At 34.6% G+C, this 25,301-nt stretch overlaps 3 protein-coding genes across 5 annotated transcripts; 2 read left to right on the top strand and 1 right to left on the bottom strand.

The window, feature by feature from the left end:
* Positions 1-186: 186 nt before the first annotated feature.
* LOC101210920 lies at positions 187-4,501 on the bottom strand. The gene is made up of 5 exons (XM_004141602.3): positions 4,243-4,501; positions 3,546-4,126; positions 1,451-2,647; positions 1,253-1,323; positions 187-684 (listed from the first exon to the last, which is right to left on the bottom strand). Exons 2-5 carry the CDS (start codon positions 4,104-4,106, stop codon positions 357-359), a joined length of 2,157 nt encoding a protein of 718 aa, XP_004141650.1. The 5' UTR covers positions 4,107-4,126; positions 4,243-4,501; the 3' UTR covers positions 187-356.
* Positions 4,502-4,688: 187 nt separating this feature from the next.
* Positions 4,689-21,154, top strand: LOC101208796 (O-fucosyltransferase 9). Of its 3 annotated transcripts, none has more exons than XM_031886029.1 (11): positions 4,689-5,539; positions 6,147-6,216; positions 6,642-6,709; positions 11,001-11,089; positions 12,907-13,104; positions 13,284-13,488; positions 13,588-13,755; positions 16,665-16,832; positions 16,908-17,098; positions 17,547-17,734; positions 21,033-21,154. In XM_031886029.1, exons 1-10 carry the CDS (start codon positions 5,123-5,125, stop codon positions 17,692-17,694), a joined length of 1,722 nt encoding a protein of 573 aa, XP_031741889.1. In that variant the 5' UTR covers positions 4,689-5,122; the 3' UTR covers positions 17,695-17,734; positions 21,033-21,154. The 3 variants fall into 3 exon arrangements, with proteins under 3 accessions (XP_031741889.1, XP_011656115.1, XP_004141562.1); XM_011657813.2 differs by lacking the exon at positions 21,033-21,154 and adding an exon at positions 19,213-19,422 and having other exon boundaries at positions 4,690-5,539; XM_004141514.3 differs by lacking the exon at positions 21,033-21,154 and having other exon boundaries at positions 4,690-5,539; positions 17,547-17,968.
* Positions 21,155-22,446: 1,292 nt separating this feature from the next.
* LOC101210677 (transcription factor MYB8) lies at positions 22,447-23,916 on the top strand. Its single transcript, XM_004141601.3, has 3 exons — positions 22,447-22,697; positions 22,804-22,933; positions 23,040-23,916. Exons 1-3 carry the CDS (start codon positions 22,565-22,567, stop codon positions 23,659-23,661), a joined length of 885 nt encoding a protein of 294 aa, XP_004141649.1. The 5' UTR covers positions 22,447-22,564; the 3' UTR covers positions 23,662-23,916.
* Positions 23,917-25,301: the final 1,385 nt, after the last annotated feature.

Below are 25,301 nucleotides of genomic sequence, written 5' to 3'. Positions count from 1 at the left end.
AAAATCTCCTCACATCGACACATTTTTATTATATATCTAACTTCATAGAAATGACGATCAAAATTTCAATAAAATAAAGACCTTAATATTTCGAACCTTGTGATATAAGAAAGATTTACGGTTTAATGTTAGCTTTTTGACAATTGAGGCATGAAACACAATGGAGGAACAAAAACTAGAAACGAGTGTAACAAGTGAATCAATGGGTGCATTAGCAATATTTTGACAGAATTGACTTTGAATGAGTCTTTTGTTTTGGGATTTTCATTTGATCGTTTGTACACGGAGAATTCTTATGACACAATTTTTTTAAAAAAAATATTTATACCCAGAAAGCTATGTTAGCAAATCAGTCATCATTTGTTTGTTTTGATACATTTCCAGATATGTTTCTTTTTCTTCCATCTCAACACTGCCAATTTATGTGATTTCCATTTGCGATATTTTCGTCTATTCTTCATCCACTGCGTATAATCCTTCCCACGCTTGCACTCCACAAAGTCTGCTATATCATCATGGGATGAAGAGCCCAAACATTTTAGAAATATCTCCCCACTCCAAGTTTCTTCCGCTTCCTCTACTTCAATACTACTTTCCTTTTCACTGCTATGAATGGCTGCAGTTCCCAACCATTGTCCTGACTCATCCTGTTTTCTACTATGGCAGCTTTCGAGAGAATTCGTACTGCAAGATGATGGTTAAATAAATATACCCCTCACACAAAATCTCTTTACAGTAATATATGGTCAAAGCATTTCATTCCACCCAGATCCCTTTCTGATATGTTAATGTCACGAGAATGACAAATTAAATACGCAATAAAAAAGTGCTAATAAGAAATGCAACTTAAACAATATAACGTCTTAAAACAAGGCTAACGGTACAGAAGAGAACAATTTAGTCCAGTCAGCTGAAGAATTTGGGTTCAAAAACATTTTTCTCGTTGTTCTACTTGTAAAATGTCATTAAGAGAAACGTTTTGAAATTCTCTCTAAAGAAGAAAAACCAACTATGAAGAATAGTAATCTATGAGATGAGGAAGCAGGAACAAGTACATAAAAGAGAACCACATGATATTTGCATTTTTAAATGTAAGACGGTTATCCATAAAGAGGAGTGGCTGAATTCAGACAACCAGTGACACAAATACATAACAGTAAAGTATAATGAACCCAGAAAATGAGAAAGAGAGCTTCCTTTTGTCCATATACAAAATAGTGCTAAAGATATTGTAAAAAGTGGCTCCCTGTACCTTACGTGAATTGTCTGAATCTTTTTGAACTCCATTGCAACTGTTTTACTAGATTTTAGGTGGTAGACACCCTGTACGAAATGTTAATAGTTAAAAGCAATTGCTGTAATGGAGCCAATGAATGATGAAGTGAAAGAGAGGAAAATTAAAGAGCACAGCAAATCGAAGTGATTAAAAACAAAACAAAATAAAATGTACCTCGTTAGCTTTCTCAGAGCCAATGAATGATGATAGGGCATCTAAATCTCCCTCTTCAAAAACAAACAAGTTCAACGTTACCATAATTACAAGTACACAGTCTTTGACTAAGATGTCAGAGCCTATAGAAAAGCTTAATGCCAGTAGTCCTATAAAATGCAGGAACATCCACTTGGAATTCTTATGCCTCTTTGGGTAAGATTTCATCACTTCAGATATGAGATTCTGATTTGGTAAGAAAACATCAAATTCCTGAAAACAGCTAATGATACTCGAAATAAAATTGTATTCCTTACAAGAAAAAATGTCTCGTAAGGTTTTAAGGCCACCAGAATTTCCATGGTGCCTTAGACACCAGATAGTGGGCAAAAACGATGAACTCATCAACTTCAATATAGAAGCAAGAAGATAAATATCATATTGACTTGAATACCCAGTCTTGTAAATCTCAGTGTCATTAACATCATCCTGAGAAGCGCCAAGAAATATACAATGTAAGATTGATAAAGAATCGTCTTCAAGCGATTCATCCAAAATATGTCTGTTCTCCTCGACATACGAAATCGACAAGGCTAAAAGCTCTGATTTTTCCCTAAAAAACAAACGTGTGTTTTCATATTTGGAAGAAAGATTGTTAATTTTTCCTCTCCTAACTTGATGAATATAAGATTCAAAAGGTTGCTGAATCCATGGCACACTTGGATCGGAAAAACATCCATTGCAATTCAATGGGGTATCTTTCATATAAGAATTAGACATATGTTTATTATACAACATGATTGCCGTTTCAAACCCTATAAGGTACCAATCCATAAGCCTCTGATCTGGGTTTGAGGATTTCAAGAAAATGCCATTGCCAATGACTTCACAAACCAGTGAAATAAAATGAGCTTGGAACAGTTTGGGTGCAGAGAGCATGACAGGATTTAGAAGTAATGATAAAGCTGAGGTCAGGCTTAGTTCAGGAGCTTTAAAATCCCCATAGCGTGCCCAATATAGTCTATTGAGGAAATTATGAAATGCCTGTTGATCAGAGACCGACAAGATAAAATGAGCAGAAATGACCTCCAGCACTGTCCCAATTCCACCATGATCTAGGTTGTGCACAAATACCATTTTATTAGTAGAAGATACAGAATCTACCAGCATAAAGTATTCTCTTAACGATCTATGCATCAGAAGCTCATCCACAAATACCTAAGAATTAATATCCCAAATTAATTGTGGTGACGGATCAACACAGGCACATGAGTAATAATAATATATAAGCAAATCAATAAAGCCAAAATGGTACCCCAAAAATAAGAAGCTTATCACAACAAGGTGAACAGTTTGTGCAAGACAATCATGAGAATTGACTGCCCGCTGAAATCCATTCCTCCACTAAGAAGACATTATGTGAACACACGAAGATTATCAAGCTGAATGGTGGGCGAAGAAAAGCCAATCAAAGATCAGAGAGCAAAAGTGATAATGCTATGAACTAGCCATAGCTGCCCACCCTTTAAACCAAGGGCATTTATTTTTCTTTTGCATAAAACTTGTTGAGAACACTAATAAGTTGATGATCCAACTAAAGAAATTCTTGATATATAAATGTGAACTAGATGATAAATATTAGCAAAAGATAAAAGTGCACTTCATGTGAATTTGTTCAGTTTAGCTTGTGCATTTCTTTTCTCTCTTGAAAATAAACCACGTTTTCGTCGTAAAAAATGAAAAACCTTACAGGGCATACATAAAACACCAGACCAACAGAAAAGGAGTCTTACCCCAACTATAGTCTATAGAAAAGGACTGACCAAGCTCATAATTACAAAAGGATTTAGTGACAAGCATCCACAAAAAGGACGTTAAATCCACCACTTCCCCAGGTGAGTGCAATTGTGCATGTGAGTTGCGCATAATATTCCAACACTACGACATTCTTATCTCATTGGTAAAGATATCAAAATATTATATCTTTTTAATCAAGGTAATCGATAAATAACTTGTTAAGAAAATATATTTCATGCAAGGGAAAAAAAAGGTGAAAATCAGCAAATGGCAGAGAAATGAATAAGACTCTAAAGAGAGAAGGAACTTCTGTAAGAACCTCAAGGACTGCACATATGAATGGATGGCATGGATCAGAAGGTTCTAAAATACACAAGGAAGCAAAAAAATCCTCAGAGACAAAGGTAGTACAATCAGATTCAGTGATTCTGCATTCGTGTAAAAAAGACTTTTCCAAGCTGATAGACTCTTCCTCCTTTCCACTTGTAATCAAATGGAGCAATTTCCTGAGAACTGAAAGAAGGATACCGGCCTTTTCCAGTAAAGCGTCTTGTTCAAAATCAACGAGAGTCATGATAACCAAACAACTTCTTAAGAGCAACATAAACTCTTCAATGGTATCCCAGAAATCAATATTTTTATGAGCAACTTCAGGAGAAGGGCTAAAAGAGTCATTTCTCAAATCATGGAAAACTCCTTTAAACCTCCTACCAAGTTCTTTGAACAAAACATCTGCCAGACCCAAAAGATCCCGAGAACTTCCCTTGAATCCAAACTGACCAAATTCGTGGTTCAACTCGTTCAACGCAGCTTGATTTCTAGATAAATCAAACTGTTCACCTAAAGACAATTGGAGCAGGAGACAGTACACACGTTTCATGACGGCGGGAGTTACAAACCCTGAAGACAACACAATGTAAGAAAAGGATGAGTAACAATCATAGTTACCCAAGATTAATGCAAGAAAACAGAAGAAGGAAAGGAAATGGCGAAAACCGCCAGGATTTGGACCATACTTGTGGAATTCTGTACAGCGGAAGGGGCGGAGATGGACGTTGAGCAGTGCAGGAGGTGGAAGAAGGGCGCGGTTGGAGGGTGTGGCTGGCAGTCGCGGCTCGCTCCATAACTCAAATGTGTTATTTTTCTTTTACCATGGTGACTAAAATAAATCTTATAAAGACCAATTACAAAAGATTAAGAGTATAATTAAGTTAGTAGGGGATATGAGTACATAAATTGTTGGGTGATAAAAGAATAGAGAACAGTGAAAGAAGAAAAAGGAAACTATTTCTATTTTGTGCAATAAAGTGAGGAACTAAATGATATTACCATCTTAATCCAATGTATATGTATTTGTTGAGGATGTGGACAAAATGGTTAATACTCCCTTAATAGAAAAACAAAGAGACACCAAACTTTATATACATTAAAATTTTAAAACTTTATATATAGAATTGGCATTGAAAAGGTTTGTAGTAAAAACAAAAAAGAAAAATGGAAAAAGCTCCGGCGTACGCATTGAACAGTTAACAATCCCAACTGATGAGCTCTCTATCAATGCATTATGCAATGTCCTGCTCTTCCCACTCCAATTTATGAATCCTGTCTCCTCTTCGTTTCTCCCCTCATTTCTTTCTCCCATTGTAAGCAACCATTTACGGGATTCCAGGACTCAACTCTCTGAATCTTGATTCAACATGTGTCGTATGTCAATTGCAACTTCTGGGGGCTGAGAATTGAGGAACTCGAACCCATTTTCACACCAAAAAGAAAAGGATGAATATTCGATTTCATGATGTCAATTTCCGATCTCTGGGAACCGATAATTTCCCCAGATCTTTTGTTTCTTTCGTAATTGTGAGGTTCGTGTAATCCCTAACATCGACCATTGCCGCAATGCATGGCTACAGCCGCTTGAACACTTCGCGTTCCAGTGTCTCGCTGTCGCCGCCGGCCTCCCCTCGGCATCGGCAACTAAGAAGTCGGACTGGCAGTGATAGTGGTAACAGTTCCGGCGGTTTCAGTGTTCGTGACTCGAAGCAGAGCAGCATTATGGAGAAATTGGTTTTTCTTATTTTGTCGGCGGTGTTTAGAAGAAAAGGGCTACTTCTGTTTGCTCCCTTGTTGTATATTTCAATGATGTTATTGTATATGGGCTCCTTGAATTTCGATGTTTCCATTTCCAATCTGAAAACCAGGGTTGTTTCAGTTAGCAAACGCGCTCCGCCGGGGACTGTGTATAGGAGTCCTCAGGTTTTTGAGAAGCTCTGGCCTTTCATGGAAGCTGAGAGCCGAAATAGTACCACACATGCGGTATTTTTGTGCACTCTTTTCTGTTTCTTGTCTTTTTCACCTGGTTCTGTTGTGGGAATGATGATTTCTAAATTCATTGAAAATCTACTTTGTCAGGAAGTTCTATCTCTTTTCCCTTCCCTCCACTATCTCGTGTCATTGTATTGTTTCTATGAAAAGTAGTGAAATGAGAAGGGAATTTAGAGATTTATAGACTTATGATGGTGTAATTAAAAAAATTTCTACCTCGCTGCTAGGATTTAGTGGATTTTTTGCTACAAAAAATCTTAATAGTTTCTCATTTAATTAAATATTTTAGAAACAGTAAGAGTTTCATGATTTCCCGAAGGCTGTTTACACGAAGCATATAGATGCGGAAGCAAAAAATTAAAGATATTTATGTATACAGAAAAAAAAAATGGTTAAAGGGTGTCCCAAATTGAAGGTATTTGTGAGTAAGATTTTGAAAAACACTTCTACAACTAAGACTTTGAAGATTGCTGTTCTTTTCTATGAATTCTGTCTTCTTATTGAAATTTTATGTTCAGAATTCCTATTGACGTTTCTTATCAAAAAAAAAGAATTCCTATTGACGTTGACCTATGAAAATTGATTGGTGGTTGTGCAGTTGTCAACTGCATGGAATTCGAAAGTGCACCATGTTTGGAAACCATGCATCAGTAGCAGCACTGTGACAGGTCTGAGACTTGTTATTACTCAGTTCTAAGCTTTATAATCAAGTTCTAAAGTTACAGAGTTCAACTCACCCCTATTCCAGAAACTCACTTCTACATCTACTTCAGAAAATTGGTCAAAAAATGTGATCTAGGAACTCTCATTTTTCTGTACAACAGTTTGTTTTGAAATAATTGATTTGACTATGTCGAGTTTACTCTAAGTTCATTATTTTATGACGTGATTTTGGAAGAAATATCAACTTCAGCTGTTCTGTAAAGCTGGCCAGGATAAAACAATTTTTAAAAAGTTTCCAAATACACTAAATTAGTTTTCTTAGTTGATCTTCCCCTCTCTTCTGTCAACTTCCAAACAGTCTCTATCACCCCTCATTGTAGTTACCTCTTTATTAAATCGTTTCACATTTTTCCTCTTAAATGATCTGCAGAGTTGCCAAAGTCGAATGGTTTTCTTATCATCGAAGCCAATGGTGGGTTAAATCAGCAAAGATTGTCGGTGAGTTTTAGTTCATGAAGAAGAACACAGCTTTTATGTATTGTTGGTGCGCAAAGACTGTAGGGGAAAAATGATGGTACTGTGATTTGTAGATTCCAAAGCTGCTCTTTAAATTTTTTCTTCCAATACCCTGCTGTTTTGCTCATTCTAAATACTCTGGAAAGTAGCTGATCCTGAAAACAAGAAGGTGAAAGAGGGTGCTCATTCCAAAACCTCTATGCCGAATTAGTCTTCAAATCAATTATATAAACAACAATCTACTCCAGCATTGTAACCTTACATAGCTTTGTTGAAAAGGATATAGGTATAGGGACTGATTTGAGGAAAATACGACAGAGAAAAAAGGCTTGCAACTGCAGGAGATTCAAAGAGACTAATGACTCAACCCCAACCCCCCCCCCCCCCCCCCCACCCTACCAAAAAAAAGTAAATAAATAAATAACGATAAAAATAAATAAAGAGGCAACCTAGACACAGTTAGGTTGGGAGGAACAAAAAGAACCATCTCTTAACCAATGCTTCTCCCGAAACATCCTGTGAAGTAGAAACGGGGGAGATATTTTCATGAATTCTTGTGAGTAACCCCAATTGCTATCCTAAGCTCTCTAATAATTATAGCGATGTCTATACCTAAAATGATTGGTTCCAACAAAGAATCAGGGTCCAAGAGAAATTCCAATTTGAGACACAAAGGCAATGTTGTTGCTAGCCAAGTTTCTACTCTCAAGCCCTCTTGCCTCACGTTTTAACCATACTAACTGTTAAAGAAAATTAGGGTTTATTGCTAATTAGTATTTTAGGTTATTCCAATTTAGTACTTTCCCTTTATGTGTAAAACGTATTTTTTTTTATTATTTCTCATAGAAAAAAAAGAGTTTTCCTAAATAGAAGAAATAGCCAACAAATAAGGAAAATATTAACAATAAAGGAAATAATCAACACTTCCCCTCAAGCTGGTTTGAAGATATCATCCATAGCTATCAATCAAGATATTGAATTGCCACTTTGGAAGACCTTTAGTAAACACATTTGAAATTTGTTCTGTTGGTGGAAGATAGAGGATGCATATTATTCCTTGATCAATCTTCCCCTTTGTGAAGTGTTTATCAACTTCAATATGTTTCGTCCTATCATGAACTATGGATTGTGGGCAATGGGAATTCTGCCTTGTTATCACAATAAATATGCATCGACATTGTCTGAGAGAATTTCTATTCTTCCAATAGTCTTCTTATCCATATCCAAGTATCATGGGCTAATGTCCTAATCAGCTTCTGCACTACTTCTTGCAACCACACTCTATTTTTTACTTCGCCAAGTCTAGATTTCCTCCAACAAATGAGAGCAATAACCAAAAGTGGATCTTCAATCAGTCTTGCTACTTGCCCAATCAGCATCGATGTACACCTCAACATTTAGGTGGTCATGCTTTTTAAACAATATGCCTTTTTCTAGCATAGCTTTCAAATATCTCAGAATTCTACAAACTGCATTAAAGTGAGCTGGTCCAGGAGCTTGTATAAATTGACTTACCATACTAACTGCAAAAGTGATGTTAGGACGTGTGTGAGAGAGATACGTAAGTTTCCCCACAAATCTCTGGTACTTTTCTGTTTCTTTTATCTCTTTTTCAGTAGCGGCTTCCTATTTTAGGTTCTGCTCAATGAGAGTTTCTGTTACCTTGCAACCAATCTTTATCAGTAGATCAAGAATATACTTCCTTTGGTTGACAAGAATACCACTTTTGGACATAGCAAACTCCATGCCTAGGAAGTATCTAATGGTTCCTAGGTCTTTAATTTGGAAATCAATAACTAGTTTTTTCTCCACGAAAGTCAGTCCTGTCTTGCCATTACTTGTAAGTATGATATCATCAACATACACTACAAAAACAATAACCTGGCAAATTCATAGCTTGTGACTGCTTTTTCAAAGCGTTCAAATCAGGCTCTCGGAGACTGTTCAAGGCCATATAATACTTTCTTTAACTTGTACACTTTGTTAATCTCGAGATCCACCTTAAAGCCCGATGGCAAATCCATAAATACCTCTTCTCCAAGATCCCCATTGGAAAGACATTGTTAACATCAAGTTTATAGAGGCAGTAGACAACAAAAGTCTAATAAAATGAATTTTAGTATTTAGAGCAAATGTTTATTGGTCGTCAACTCCATAGGTCTGAGTGAACATCTTAGCAACCAATCTGGCCTTGTACCTTTTGACACTACTATCAACTTTACATTTTACAGTAAACACCCATTTGCATCCCACTGTCTTCTTATCTTTTGGTAAAGCAACTATGTCCCTGTGCAACTTTGTTTCAACACATTCATCTTTTCCATCGTTGCTAATATCCAATTCAAATCATTTAGGGCCTCTTGTATATTCATTGGAGCAAACAAGTTGGTTATTTTGGATGGGAAAACTTTATGACTATCATACAATCTATGATAAGAAAGATAGTTTACAACGAGATATTTGGTACATTTATGAGTGGCTTTGTAACGTCCAAGATTAGGAGGGAGACATGAATGAACCGGTATCACATCTGAATGAGAGGGATCCTGAGGTTATGAAAGTAATGTTAAGAAATACTTAAAAGAATTAAAAGTTAATACCAATAGAAACAAAGTGTACCTTCCTTTTCGATGGCTTGATCATAGGATTTCCAAAGTTAAGCGTGCTTAACTTGGAGCAATTTTATGTTGGGTGACCTCCTTGAAAATTTTTCTAAGATGCATGTGAGTGAGGACAAAGCATGCTGGAAAGACTCGTGTTGGTTTGTGGGAAGAACTTTCACTCTAATAAGCCTTAAAGATAGTAAGGATGATGTTGCTAGGTCGTAGGGGATACAGGGGAATATCGGAGATCCGAATTCCAAATCCTGGTTCGAATCCTGGGCCTGGGGCGTTACAGGCTTGCCTATGGGCAATTGAAATGTCATGATCAGAGACATTAGGTAAAGAATTATGCAAAGAACTGGGAGAATTATGAGAAAACTACTAGAAGAATTATGGGAAGGAGAATTTATGTTACTTGGATTTGCAAAATCATTCATCGGAATATTAGATTGGTTCTATGATAGATTAACTGTCTATTCTTGATCCCTCTTGATCCTTCTGAGTCAAATTTCTTTTAATATAAGCCCAGAGTTCAGGTTTTCGACTTGTCAAATCAATCTGTAGTGTTTCTCCCCCTAAAGAACTTTCCAGTTTTCACACTTGGCATCGAAGGATTAGAACTCACAATTTCAGAACCAGGTGCTTGGGGTAGGTGAAATGTCTTAGAAATTATCTTCAAGGTTTGGTGTCTCCTCCTGAAGAGAATCGGAGCTAAAAATATGGTTGATTTTCCAAGAAAAATACGTTCATACTCTTAAAATACCTTTTCGTCGAAAGGTCAAAACATTTGTAAGCCTTCTTATGGGAGACAGCCTACAAAAATGCATTTAACGGCTCGAGGATTAAATTTAGTCCAATTATCATGACAAATATACTAAATTTTTTTATTGATTTTTGGAAAGTTTTTGGGCTGATTAAAGATCAGCAATGTAACATTTTCAATATGGACTAAGTCTGAAATATAATTATTGTCTTATTGAAGTGTGGGTTAAAAATGGGAAGAAACCTGGTTTTGTTTGCAATTAATATCATCACTCAGATTGTAATTCTTAGAGTGTGTTTGGCCAAGTAGTTGGGAAAGAGGAGTTGTGAACTCCACACCCTATTTGGCTCAAGGAGTTGGTGGGTCCCATTACTAAAGAACATCAATTTTATATCTTATTCAACTCCTTACAGATGTAAAGAAAGAAGGTGATTATGATTTACATATATATGTATATATTGAAACATAATTTTCATTGAGAAAAGAAATGAAGGAATCAGGGGCATTAAAAAACTAACCCCACCGAAAGAAAGAGGAATCCCTCTAAAATAAGGGAAGAGACTCTAGCTATATAAAATAGAACACATAAGAGTAGCCAAAAGGTCTTTGAACCCAAGGAGAAACACAATATCTAACAAGAGACCAAACTCCAAAAAGCCCCTCCCTGGCCGCCTAAACATCCAATTATTCCGTAGTTATAAAAGGTATCAATGTCTATGAATGTTAGTGGTCACTCTCAATCTTGACTTTAATGGACTGAATGATTTTCCTTTATGTTCATAGGGAGGTGGGCTGGGAAAGAGAGGAGGGATATTGATTTGCAATTTCCACGTGCGGAATATCTCATAAAATTGTATATTTGTTGGGCTTAATAACTGATTGCTAACTCTGACCGTGTTCAACACAGATATGTGATGCAGTTGCAGTGGCTGGACTACTGAATGCTTCTCTTGTCATTCCAATATTTCATTTGAATAGTGTTTGGCGAGATTCAAGGTTGAAATCAAGTTTCCATTACTTAATTATTTATAATTTTCAGAATGTTACTTGTTTAGTTAGTTCTAGTGAGGCCTGTCTTCTTTCCCATAAAACCATATCATTGCTAATTAACACCGATTACTTTCTACATATTTTTAAAGAAAAAAAATTGTATTTTTCTTTCATATGAGAGAAATTAAATATTTTTCTTATATTAAAAGATAATCATTATGATTGCTTACTTGCTTTACTTCTCTTGTGAGCATGTTTTTTGTTCCCCCTTCCTCTTTCTTTCTTTATTTTCCAAATACCTCGTTGATGAAATGGGGAAAGAACTTTACTTTTTAAAAATCTGACAACTTCCATTTTGTTCTCTTCCTTCAACTCATTTGGGGGATCTCTAGTTTAATCTGCAAACCCTTTTTTATTCTCCTGCTTTTGACTCATCTCTGGGGAGTAGTTCATTGCCACTTTCTTCCAATCTTATTTTTCTAAATCATCTTTTCTATCGTGCTTCATTTTTCATTGACTATTTTTAGCATTGTTGTTTGAGATGGGAACAAGACTATTGTTAGACCACTTATAATATTACAATACAGCAGAAGGGGGAAGAGAGAGATGGTATGTGTGAAAGGGGGACCACAGTGAGGAAAGTCGGTGGGTATAAATAGAAAGTTAAAAAGAGAGGGAAAGGCAGTTAGCATTTGGAGTGTAGAAATTCTGTTTCATCTTTGAGAGATGAAAGTTTTTTTACTGCGAGCACTGTAAGATATATTCATTTTAAAAATTATTTCATGCAACACTGTTAGGTATCCAACTGCTCCTGCTCTCAGAAAATACCCAACAAGATGGAAAACAGGGAAACTACTTCATTGATATTATGATATTTAATCAAGAAATCCAGCCAAATAACCATAATGAATGGTATGATAATGACAAAATAAAAATAGAGCAAATATGGTAAGGATTCAAGATCACAGAATGTAAATCTAAGGGCTGATGTTAGAGTGCCTCCCTCGCCCGAAACTGCTTCAGACCAAATTCTCCACACCCCAAAATGATCCTCAAAACCTCTCTTAAACCCTCACAAAATTTTCCCCACTATTGTAACTGTAAATTCCATGTCCCCTACATCTTTCTCTCAACCAATTTCCCCTTTTTACCCCTTCTTTCATACGTGTGGATGATGGGAGGGCTTAGGACACACATTTTTGAAATATGATGGATTCTTTTTATTAATTTATATCTTGGTTCTGTGATGTATTTATTCCCAGGCTTGACTGAGAACTTCATTATTTTAATCTTCTCTGGGAAATGTGTCCTCTATGTGTCTTGAGTGTGTCCTAAGGATGTACCTTTTCCATGTCATCTCTGAGAATTAAAAAATAATCTGAAAAGCTAGAGACTTCAAAATGTGTATTTAACCTGTGTAAGGTAAGCAATCTCCATGATAGCTTAATGTTGACCCATGCTTCCTACTTTAGTTTTAAGGCAATAGGTGTTCATTATTCAAGTCCCCATGTCCAAAAAGCCTCCTCAGCTCAAATTCTGCAGGCTGAAGATTATTTTTTACATCAAATACCATGTCCAGTCAATTTGTAAAATGATTTTTTTTGTTTTTGAAATGGAGACAAAAGTTTGTAAAACGATATTATTAGAGGCTTCCTGTAATGTGGTCTTATTTGGCACTGAACACGGTGTTTGCTCCTGGTGCCTAGTTGCCACTGGTAGTTAAATCTTTCAAATGGCAGAAGTAAATGCTTTTTTATTTCTTTAAAATCCCAGACGAGCAGAAACCATTCATGCAGTTTCCTTCCTTTTCCTACTTGTGGCAGCAAATTTGGTGATATTTTCGACGAAGATTTTTTCATACAAGCATTAAGCAAGCATGTTAATATTGTGAGAGAGCTCCCAGCTGATGTGCTGCAGCAGTATAATAATAATATAAGCAGTATTGTGAACTTAAGAGTAAAAGCGTGGTCAAGCCCAATGTACTATTTACATAAAGTCCTTCCGAAGCTCTTGCAATTGAGGTATGTTTTCCTTGTCTAAAAAGAGGATTTTGACTTGAGAAGTTTATCCCATTTAGATCTCTGGCGGTCCCCATTCAGTTTGATAACGTTCATCAAATGTATTAGGACAAAATCTTGTATGTTCTTGATTTCAACAGTTTGAGACAATGACAATAATCACTTCTCATTCTGTGGTGTAGGGCTGTAAGGATTGCCCCATTCTCCAACCGGTTGGCTCATGGAGTTCCTTCTGATGTTCAAGCACTTAGATGCTTAGCCAATTTTGAAGCTTTGAGGTTTGCAGAATCTATAAGAATGCTGGCAGATCTCATGGTTGATCGAATGATTAAAAAAAGCTCTCAAAGTGGAGGGAAATATATTTCAGTTCATCTTCGTTTCGAAGAGGTGTTGGTCATGGCTTCTTTCTTTTCTTTTCATTCATGTTTACTAAATTGCCTTTTATATGTAATATACGACTAAAAGTAAGTATTCTGCTTATAAAAGGATATGGTTGCATTTTCGTGCTGTGAATATGATGGGGGAGAGGAAGAGAAGCACGAGATGGACCTGGCTAGAGAAAGGAGCTGGAGAGGAAAATTCAGAAGAAGGGGGAGAGTAATAAGGCCTGGTGTTAATAGGGTGGATGGAAAATGTCCTTTAACCCCATTGGAGGTGAATATACCTGGACTTCATCTTAATCAATTATCTGTTATCAGTTTTCTGAAATAATATTTTTAGGATGAAATGTGCATGTCGTACAAACGCCATCACTTAAGTACATCACATAATGGACCCAGTGATCACTGGTTATTTCAAAAGGCAACCCACAGATGAATCGAGATATACATCTTTAAATATTTTAACAACTTTATGTGATGAAATTTGGACAGAAATTTCATAAAAATATTCATGTTATAAAAACTGGACCTAGTTCGAAAGACAAAATTATGAACTGCAATTTAATAATAAATTGAACTTCCAAACAGAAAAATAATGGAGTAATACAAGGGCTTCTCAGAAAATCCAAGTTTACAAAAGGGAATCCATCCAACTACAGAGATGAAATAAAATAAGTTAAAGAATAGTTGCAAAAGGCTTTTGACACCTTTAATGGGGTTAGGACTCGAAGAACGGATATCGCGTCTCCCCACCTTGAGGTAAGACTCTCCAATTAAAGATACGAGACCAAGACGTCCATCATTTCCCTATCAGATAATGGATGATGGAAACTAAGTGAAGGAAAGAGAGAGCTCTCAGAAGCCACCAAACAATCTTTCATAGAGCACAAAGTTACATTCCCCTATTCAAGCCCGCCAAGATTCATGGGCATCTTCACCGTCCCCCAACTCACCAAAAATTTGCATTCCTCCCCTCATCAACCTTTCCTACTAAATGTACCTGGTAAGTGTCTCTAAAGTCTTACAAACCAAACAAGCACTAAAGAGAGTAAAGAGACAGAAGGAATATATGGGGGCATTCTTCATTTTGCTTCTTTTTGTAACCTTGTATGGCCTCTTTACCTTTTTTTTTCAATAGTATGTGGTGTTGAGGATGTTAACATTTAACCTCTTAGTCCAAGGTATATGTCTAAACCAATTGAACTATGCTTAAGTTGGTTCCTAACTTTCTTTATGATTAGTGTCTTGATTGGTTGTCGAGAAGTTTCCTTCGGATGGAGTTTTCTCTACCCAAAAACCTTAGCCAGTTTCTTTTTTGGATTTTTGATGCAGTAATTGCAAAGCTTAGGAGTTCTTATGAATAATACTTCTGATATATGATTTATTAATGACAGCTGAAGCCTTTTTATAGGCTGGAAGTTCACAAGAGTTGTTAGAAGTTGTTTCAGAACTAACTTGGAGTTGAGTTATTTTATTTATAACTAACTCAAGATACAAGATTAGTAACTCAAGATACACAAGCTTTAACTAAAGAATAACTAATCCTAAAATACAAGAATGGTAGAATTAGCTAAAGAACTTCAAGAAACATCAAGAAAGAAGAATGTTCTACATCAATTTTGTTGTTTAAAGCACATTATTTGTTTAAACTTCAAGAGAAATTCTTACCATTTCTTATATATTTGTTTGTGAGAGTTAAGAAAGTTACCCTAGAGGTTTGGAAGGGTCTATATAAATAATAAATGGTTTAGAGGGGATAGGTTTAAGCCTATAGTGACCATCTACTTAGGATTTAATATTTTCTTAGCTACCAAATTTTTTAGTTGCATATAAAAGATATATAAAAGAAAATTTAGAACCATTTCATGGTCAGTTTGTTCACGAAATTTCAAACCATCTTGTTATTTTAGAGGTTGTTTGGGGCACTGAGTTGGTTATTATAATTAGTGGTTTTTATAGTTTGTTGGTTATAATAATATGTGTTTGGAGTGCAGATTATTTTAATTTGGGTTTTAATGGTTTGTGTCTGAGGTGTAGACTATTTTAGTCTGGGTAGGTGAAAGTGTAAATGTTGTAACAAAGAAAAGAGAAGATGAGTATTTTAATTTGAGTTTTAATGGTTTGTGTTTGAGGTGTAGACTATTTTAGTCCGGGTAGGTGAAAGTGTAAATGTTGTAATAAAGAAAAGAGAAGATGAGTAGGATCTAGGAAGTAGAAGTAATAAACGCAATAACAAAGAGACTTTGAATAGTAATACTCTAGTTAATTGTAGGTTATAATAGTTTGAAACATCAACTATTATAATTGGAGCCCCAAGCATGGAATTGGGTATAATAGCCCACTCCGCCCACTTGAAGTTGGGGGCCTAAACACTCCATTAGCATGAATATTTCTGAATCATTCTTCATGGCAGTGAAAAAAATCTGTTAGTGTTGATCATTCATGAACCAAAATACCTAGTGTTAGTGATATATAATTCAATTTGCCTTCATCCACTAGCTTAAGCTTTTAGGTCAATTGGTGATTTAAGATGGTATCAGAGCAACATGTTGTTTCAGGAGGTCTTGTGTTCAACCCTTTTCAATGTTTTTTCTCCTCAATTGAATTGATTTTCTCTTGTTGGACCTTTCAAATAATTCAAGCCTACAAGTGAAGAGGAGTGTTAGTGATATATAATTAAATTTACCTTCACCCACTAGCTTAAAGCTTTGTTGATTTGAGTCATCAGTTATTGCTATTTTATGAACATGTTTTTGCTGCTTGAGAATCTTTGTGAAAACCCTTCATTATGTGCTATTGTAAAGCTAGAGCGATCATTCACTCGTCTCCTTATCTCTTGTGATTTTGTTGATAAGTTGCCACATGAAGAGGGCAAGATTTAGAACATTCTGCTGCTTCTTTTGTGGTCCTTGCATCTGAAAATTACTAGAACGCCCATCCTTTATTCTTTCTTTCTTCCTTTGTTGGTTATTTCAAAATTTACTTGTTGATACTTTGTTTTGTATTATTGTTGGATTTGTCTGCCCTCGGCCAATTGTTGTTTCACAATAATGTTCTATTCCGATGAAAACTTTTCGTCCTGCAAGAGATCTATCCAGGGCTAATAAATATAATGCTTTCATAGCCTTAAAACCTGCTTTTCCAGTCTGCTGATTCATAATTCACCTTTATATGATATTGTAGGTCGGAATGATGCTTAGAGGAATGGGTTTTGACAATACAAGTTCCATATATGTTGCAGCAGGAAAAATTTATAAAGCAGAAAAGTTTATGGCCCCACTTAGGCAGATGTTTCCACGTTTAGAAACGAAAGATACGATAGCTACTAAGGAAGAACTTGCTCCTTTCAAGGTATTTTATCAATTTATTCTTAGGTTTATCTGCAAACAAGTTGATCGTTTAGCTCAAAGAAAGTCTGTGATGCAGGGCCACTCTTCTAGATTGGCTGCTCTTGATTACACAGTATGTCTTCATAGTGAAGTCTTTGTCACAACTCAAGGTGGGAATTTCCCCCACTTTTTGATGGGTCACAGGCGCTATATTTATGGCGGACATGCAAAGACAGTCAAACCAGACAAGAGGAAACTAGCGTTAATTTTTGATGATCCTAATATACGGTATGCTGAAGCTTGACACACTAATACTTTTTTCTTTTTTCAATGTTTGCGCCTCATTATTGGGTTACAAAATTGGTTCAATTAAGTTCTGTAACTTTAAGATCTGTATTTTGGATACTTCGAAACTTTTTTACCATTATCTCCCTTAACGCATTACCTGGTTATGTCAGGTCAACTTGTTTGTATTTTCTGAAATAAGAACTATATGCATAACCTTACCAAAGAATATATGAATTATCCAACTGCTTCATTGTCAAGCATAATAATGGTTACTTAAGTTCCAATATATGATTTCATGTATTTCAAGGAAGAGAATCAAATGGACAGTATGCGGCATTGTTACCCAGAAACGTTCACTGTAGTTTTGATTTATTATTTCATGAAGCAATTCATTGATTATATCTTGCTGGTTATACTGACATTTATTTGGTAACAAACTCGAATCTAGATGGCAGAACTTCGCGCAACAAATGCAAGACATGCTTCGCCATAATGATCAGAAGGGAATGGAAATGAAAAAGTCCAGTGGATCGCTGTATACGTTTCCCATGCCGGATTGCATGTGCAAAGTACCGAACTCGAAGAACCATGATTAGGCTTTTGGACATACAGATCTTTTTTTTTTGGTCTGCAAAGGTACACATTTTTCTTTATACCTATATTTTTTTCATCGTATTATTATATGCAATTGGAACACATAAATATTCTTTGAAGTTTGATTTAAGTTGAGAGGGGATAGTTTTGTAGGCTGTGATTGAGTGGGGTCATTTTAGCAGCTGGAATTGGTTAACTGACAAAAAATTCATTGTATATGCAAAAAACATAACATTCTGATGTGAAATGATTTGAAGATATTATTCTTTTTACTCATCCACAATGTTTCTGTCCCACATAGTAGCAGGTGCTCTATGTGCAACCATTTTGTTGTCTTAGCTGTCTCTTAGCTAAACCCACATGGTCAACAACCAATAAAGTATAACACATGTTGATGACTCTGTTTTCTTTTTATTCCTGTCTTCTTCATATGAGTTGAGGAAAAAGAATTTAAATCATAGACTAATCAGAATTTTATCACCCCCATAAGCTTTACAAGTCATGAAACATGTCCATTAGCAATTATTCACGTTCTTCATGTATGGTCTCCCAGATTTTCTCCTGATTGATAAACTAGGTCGTTATTCTTATTCTTTCTTTATGGCTCAGCTAAATGTGAACATTCAGACAAGTGTTAAGAATATATACGTAGAAAAGATTAAACTTGTTCTAGCACAAAATTTATACTTGAATCAGAACTGGGTGTTTCAAATCTAAGCTCCTACATGCTTTTTGGTTCAGTGTTGTTGAAGTTTCTATTATAGTATAGAGATATAGGGATTATGTGTGGCGGGAGTGTTAAGAATATATTGAAAGTAAATTAGATCTATCATAATATATCTATTAAAATTTAGGGTTTATTGGTAAATTTGAATCTCTTCTAATTTATCTTTTGTTCTATAAATCATAGAACTATACATGAACTAGAGTAAGGAGTCCCAAGTTCAAGCTTTTAAGCTGATTTTTTGACCTCGAACTTTTATAATGCCATAGTCGTTTTATTTCATATTAATTGTTGAAGGCTATACCTTCTGGTAGTGTTGTAAGTTCACGAGTGAAGGACTTAAACTTTTCGATGTGTAGTAATTTGGTACCTCGACATTGTACAAACTCTAGGACAGCTTCTTCAATTCTATGAATCTAAGAACGTGCAAACCTAAAATGTTGAAATTGGGAAGCCCAGTTGGTTGAAAATACAATTTGGTGATAGATTTTTTCAAACAACTGAAGGAAAGTTGAAAAGAAAGATTAGGGGAATTTGTTTGTTTGTATGTATTTGAAAGTTTGTGAGCCACAAAAAAAAAAAAGAGTTTGAGAGGGAAAACCAACCAAACACAGGTCTCCAAAACCTAAAAGTTAGGGATTTTGCAATGAGGACAAAAAAGACCGACCTTGCTTGTTCTACCTACTTTTTTTGCTAACATACCCCCTCCTATTTCAGCTCTTTTGTTTTCTTTGATAATTTTTTATATTACCCTTTTGTGTCACTCCACAATTACTTGTTTAAAACTTTTATTCAGGAAACCAAATCTACCAGCAAAACTCCAAAACACAAAGCAACAGCAGAGTAAAATTTATCTTTCCAATTACTTTTATTAATTAGAAAACTATATATATATTAGAGCATGTTTCAACATCTTGTTTAGAAAACTTATTTGGTAGGATAAATCATTTAAAACAGTTCCCATAATATAAATAAACAAAGAAAGCAGGATTATTAGTTTGTTGTTTTCATGTGTCTTCTCTGATGTTCTTGAAATAAAATTTTCTAACAGTAATGATTATTTTCATATAAAGTGTACTATATGTTTAATTAAAATAATGTGGTATGACCAAAATCATATTTCTTAGTAGTTTTCAACGTTAAAAACTAGGAAATATATTCTTCTCTAGTTGGATAGATCTCTGATGCCATATTCATTTCAATCAATTGAAGGTTGTGAGTTGAAAGGAGGGAGAATACAATAAATATGGTTCACGTGTGTGATAATATGGCTTAAATTTACTGACATGAGAAGATGCAAAGATAAATTTACCAAGTTCAAAATTCAAATATTGAAATACAACTTTCAAAGTCCAAGTCCTAAGTTCAAGGATAGTTTCGATATTTAATCTACAAAAAAAAAATTTTCAATTATTTGTTAGAAAACTTTTTTTTTTGTTGGAATTGAAATCAAAGTAGATAAAAATGATGAAACTCTAGTGATTGTACCTACTGATTGATCTTGTTTTGGCAGTTTGTGAATTTTTTGGTTTGGTCCTTTTGTTGATTGTTCTAAGTATCTTTCCTCTTATGAATTGTGAGCAGCATATTATTTTTACCTAAACATCAAACTCATTTTGAAACCCTAAACCTTCCAAACCTTTTGGTTCACTTTTCTTAATCATTTTCTTTAATAAAAACAACCACTAAACACCAACACATTGGTCACCAAACACACTATCCTAAACTAACATTTTCTTTTTTATTATGTTTTTCAAGAAACTTTTGTTTACTTTTCAAATTCAAAATTCCCATTCCATTTATCTTTCCATTCTATTGTGAACCTTTTTTTGGTTTGAATTTAAATTAATTTCAAATGTTTTGACCAGCTTTTGGTAAAATGTACTCGTTGTTATCTTTCCTATTAAATTGTTGATTATTATATATATATATATATATATATATATATATATATATATATTAAAGAAACATCAATATATACACATATGTACACGATAAGAAGAGAGAAGTACAACACAAAGTTAAGGATAAAGATTAAGAAATGAGAGAATATACCGTCGTTGGTGGTGATTTTCAAATCAAATTATCAAAGAATCGAGAATCGATGTCTACCTAACATGTAAAGTTGGCCAATGAGCAATTGATAAAAGGAATGTGACAATTAATTATAGATTTAAAAGGAAACGACCAAAAATAAATCATTACTCACCAAAGAAGAAACAAATAGGTGAAAAAAATTACTATTTTAGAAAAGAAGAATAAAAAAAAAGCAATCAAAATTATAAGGGTGCTTTTGAAGTAATATGATCATAAATTCATAAAAACTCCAAACTTTTGATTAACTTTTCTAGATATATATGTGTGTGTAAATGACTTTCAAACTATTAGTAGAATTAGTCCTCTAATTATCATGTAGGGTATGAATTATGGTAGCTTTGTTCCATTCAATTTATTTGACATTTACATTAATATTAATATTAATATGGATATGTTTGGATTGATTTGTATGAGGAAAATGTTTATGTATCCAAGCCATTAAAAACAAATATAATTGACATATTAGGAATGAAATAATAACAATGATAATTAATTGGATTAATTTTGTTGGTTGGGCAGTCATTTTTGGAGGGGCTCTCTGATCTCTCTCTACACACAACAATTTGTACAACAAGGTCTCCATAAATTTTGCAAAACTTCATAATAATATGCATAAATGTGAATGAGAGAAATAATAATCTCATACTGTTCAAATATATCAAATAAATAAATGCTGTTTTGTTTTTCTCTTTCAATTTTGATTCTTTATTATTTGAAAATGATATATACATTATAAAAAAATGAGAAATAGAAAGGAAAAAAAAGAAGTTCCAAGAGGGTATATTTGGTATGCAAGAATGAGAATCTAGATGTTGGTAATACCAATATGAAATTAGAAAATGGAATATTGTCATGTCAACCAGGTTATTTAATGAATGAAAAAAAGAAAGAAAAAATAAAAAAGGAATTTTTCATTATTCATAAAAGTTTAGGACTAAACTATGTCTTTAATTTCATATTTATATTTAATTTTATGGTGTCAGTTGCTTTGATTAATGGTTAATTATAATGAGATGGTTTGAATTTGTAATATAAACTAAATGTCCTTTGGGAGTAATTGGGGCTTTGACATTGGTATCTAAAGTCTTGGGAATTAGATGTTATTGGGTATGTGATCAGAGGAGAGAATCAAATTCCAAAGGAACTTAGATGTGATTGTACTCAAGAAGAAGAGCTTGTGAAGATAGAGAATTAATATGTGATTATTGAGATTCAAATATTTGTGTGTTGAATTAGAATGTAACCAAAAATGAATATATGTAAACAACACATTATTAATTATTAGAAAAAAGAAATGAAAAGATCAACCATATGTTGTCTCTGAATCTCTAAATTATAGTGAATGCTTTGCTGATATACATGATGAAGATGTAATGGATACAACCCTAATAACTTGCTTCCAATTACAAACTCTTCTCCTCTATATATTTCTTCACGTATTAGGTACATCTTAAAATGCATTATATATGAGAATAGTTAGTCTCATGTTGAGTTTAGTTTTTTATAAAGTAAGAAAATGCACAAAAAAGAAGGGTGAGTGTGAGATGTAGATGGAATGATGAAGTGAGAAGTTGATTGAATGAATAATGAGCTGTAGGTAAAAGGGAAGGAAAAGAAGAGAGAGAAGAGAAGGAAAGCAAAAAAGTCGGATACTTAATGAAAGAAGAGAGAGAGAGAGAGTGTGTGTGTTTGTGTTGTGGTGTGGGGTTGGATTTGACCAAGTTGGTAAGATAGAAAAAGAAAAGAAAGAGAGAAGTGGTTAGTGGTTACACATAGGCATAGCCATACATAACCTCCATTTGCCTTTCATTTCTTCTATATATCCCTTTTACCCCTTTTCTTTTTTCATCTATACACCACATATATATATATGTAATATATATATATATCACAATAATCCCTCATCCCAAATATATATAAGAAAGGAAGAAAAAACAACAATACCCTCTTCTTCTCTTCTTCTCTTCTTCTTCTTCTTCCTCTTTACTCTCTTGTTTTTGTTGATTAATAATATTTGGATTGAGTTAGAGTGTGTGTGTGTTGTTGTTGTTATGGGAAGATCCCCTTGCTGTGAAAAAGCCCACACCAACAAAGGCGCTTGGACCAAAGATGAAGACCAACGCCTCATCGATTACATTCGCCTCCATGGTGAAGGCTGTTGGCGTACTCTCCCTAAGGCTGCTGGTTTGTATTTCTTCTAAACAAAAACTAAATTTTCTTTCTTTCTTTCTTTCTTTTTCTGATCTAATTAATCTTATTTCAATTCTTTCATTTTCTATATATATATTAGGATTGCTTCGTTGCGGCAAAAGCTGTAGGCTTCGTTGGATCAATTACCTTCGTCCTGATCTCAAACGTGGCAATTTCACTGAAGATGAAGATGAACTCATCATCAAACTCCATTCCCTTCTTGGAAACAAGTATGTATCTTTTAATTATTATTTCTCATCTTTTCATTCCTTTTCTTAATTTCTTCCAATCTAATCTCATTTGGGGTTTTCTTCTTCTTCAATTTTCATTTATCAGATGGTCTGTGATTGCTGGTCGATTACCTGGAAGAACAGATAACGAAATTAAAAACTATTGGAACACTCACATCAAGAGAAAACTCATCACCCGTGGCATCGATCCACAAACCCACCGCCCTCTCAACGAACCCCCCACCACCGCCGCCGCCCTCTCCCCACGTTTGCCTTACCAGAACCATCACCATCATCATCGTCGTCATCATCATCATCTCACGCCCAACGACCATTCCTCCTCTTCTTCCTCCTCTCTTCCCAACATCGCAGAACTTCCAATTATGAAGGCTGCAACCAACGTCCAGTCCTCCGACCCCGACGAAGAAGGAAGCGGCACCACCACGGAGATGGATCCGCCCCTGCCTGCGGCGGAACCCACGTTGGGAGTCCATGTGAAAACAGAGGTGAACTTGGAGCTCTCAATTGGGCTGCACCCATTTCAAGCAGAGGCAGTAAGGGGGTCGTCGCTGGGGAGCTCAGCAGAGTCGAGATTACGAGAAGAGAGAAGGGCGTTGGTGAGGTGCTTGTGCTGGGAATTGGGATGGGAGAAGGGGGGAGAGTGTAACCGGAATTGTGAGAGGACATACGGGTGGTTCCGGGCAAGTGCTATGGGTTCTACTTCATAGAGACATTTTTAGAAAGAGGTTGTAGGGAGATGGGAGAGAATAATATGAAATCTAAATCTCCCCCACTTGCAATACCAAAATGATTAATTATTGTTAATGTAGATATAGATATAATAGATCTATTGTAGATTGACAACATTTTATTCACTCAAAACTCACAACCCAAAACCAAAAAAATGAATTAATACTTATTAATTAACTTTGGGTCATTTTCCATTATTATATCTAAACCTAATGTCTAAATCCCCATTTGCATATCCTCTTGTTGTTACTAAAAACAATGATTCATCTCTAAATTTGATCATCATCTTCTCCCTTTCACTTCTTTCTACCCATTTTTACTTATGTTCAATTTGATAATGTGACGAAACTAAATAGTAATTTATGATGACTCTTACCTCTTAAAGATGTCAAAAATGTCAAAAAAGTTTGAGGTGGAAAAGTTATCTACGATACCAACTCAATTAAAAAAGAGGCGTCTAATAAGAGAGTTTGTATCTTAAACTTTTCAATTTGATAAGTCTTTTGATTTCCATCCAATTGGGTTTGCTTGTTTTTTTTTCCTTTTATTTTCTTTACTATAATTTTCATTTTGACATGAAAACGTTTTATTTTGGAAGACTATATAAATTGTTATTAGAAGAGTTGTTCATGAACATGAAAAAGGTCAAAACATGGCTCCATGTTATGAATTGACAGAAGTTTTCTTATAAATTTCTTTATTTAGGAAGAGTGAGATTAAAAAAGAAGAAGAAGAAGAAGAAGAGTATTTTGGGTGGCTTTCTTCTCTTGCAACACAAAGTTTGGTGGAAAGAATTTGGTAATATGGAAAGTGTCAATTCCCAACCCAATAACTATATATATATAGATATATAGTTTAAAATGCATAAAAATAGATTAATTAGGTACGTATATGTTTAGGGTAATGATCTTATTTTGGAATGAGGTAAAAGTGTAAAAGAGAAGGGTATAGATATTTCAGTTGATGGTGTCTTCTAAGTTACATGAAGGGGTGTGAGGTTCGTCATAATGCTAATCTGGAAGAGGAGAATTGAAGAAGTCTGGGGTTTGAATAATAATATGAGACAGTTGCACAAGTGGGAGTGGGGCTTACTAAATTTATTAGCACATGACTTTTGATAATGTGTGTAATTCATTCACCCCTTTGTTTCAACTATTATCACATTTCATCATATTCAATGCACAACATAGATACACCAATAACCACATCTTTAATTTCAAACATGTATATAATAATGTTTGTAAAACGAAAGAGTTGTAAATATGAAGATTCAGTGATATAATAATATATATACACTTTGCTCATCTCTACGGCTCTCTCATTATCTTTCATACTAACCCCTTCTCAATTTAGAATCATTATATTTATTTTAAACATCCAATTCTTTTTTCAATAATTTCCAAAGCAATAGTAGCACATGATCATGGGGCTTATGGTATAATATTAGTTAATTGCTTAAAAGAATTATATTTAATTAGTTGGGTGTTTGGGTTAATTAGAAGGGAGCCATAGGGGTTTTAATTTTAATTTGTTTTATGATTTAATTTGTATATATATATATTACATCGATCTACCTATTATTATCTTGGTTTTATATGTTAATTATGTACTTACATCA

The sequence above is a fragment of the Cucumis sativus genome, chromosome 5 (genome assembly GCF_000004075.3).
Source record: "Cucumis sativus cultivar 9930 chromosome 5, Cucumber_9930_V3, whole genome shotgun sequence".
Taxonomy (NCBI): domain Eukaryota; kingdom Viridiplantae; phylum Streptophyta; class Magnoliopsida; order Cucurbitales; family Cucurbitaceae; genus Cucumis; species Cucumis sativus.
The sequence above is the reverse complement of the archived record's forward strand: the minus strand, read 5'-3'. Positions and strand labels throughout refer to the sequence as shown.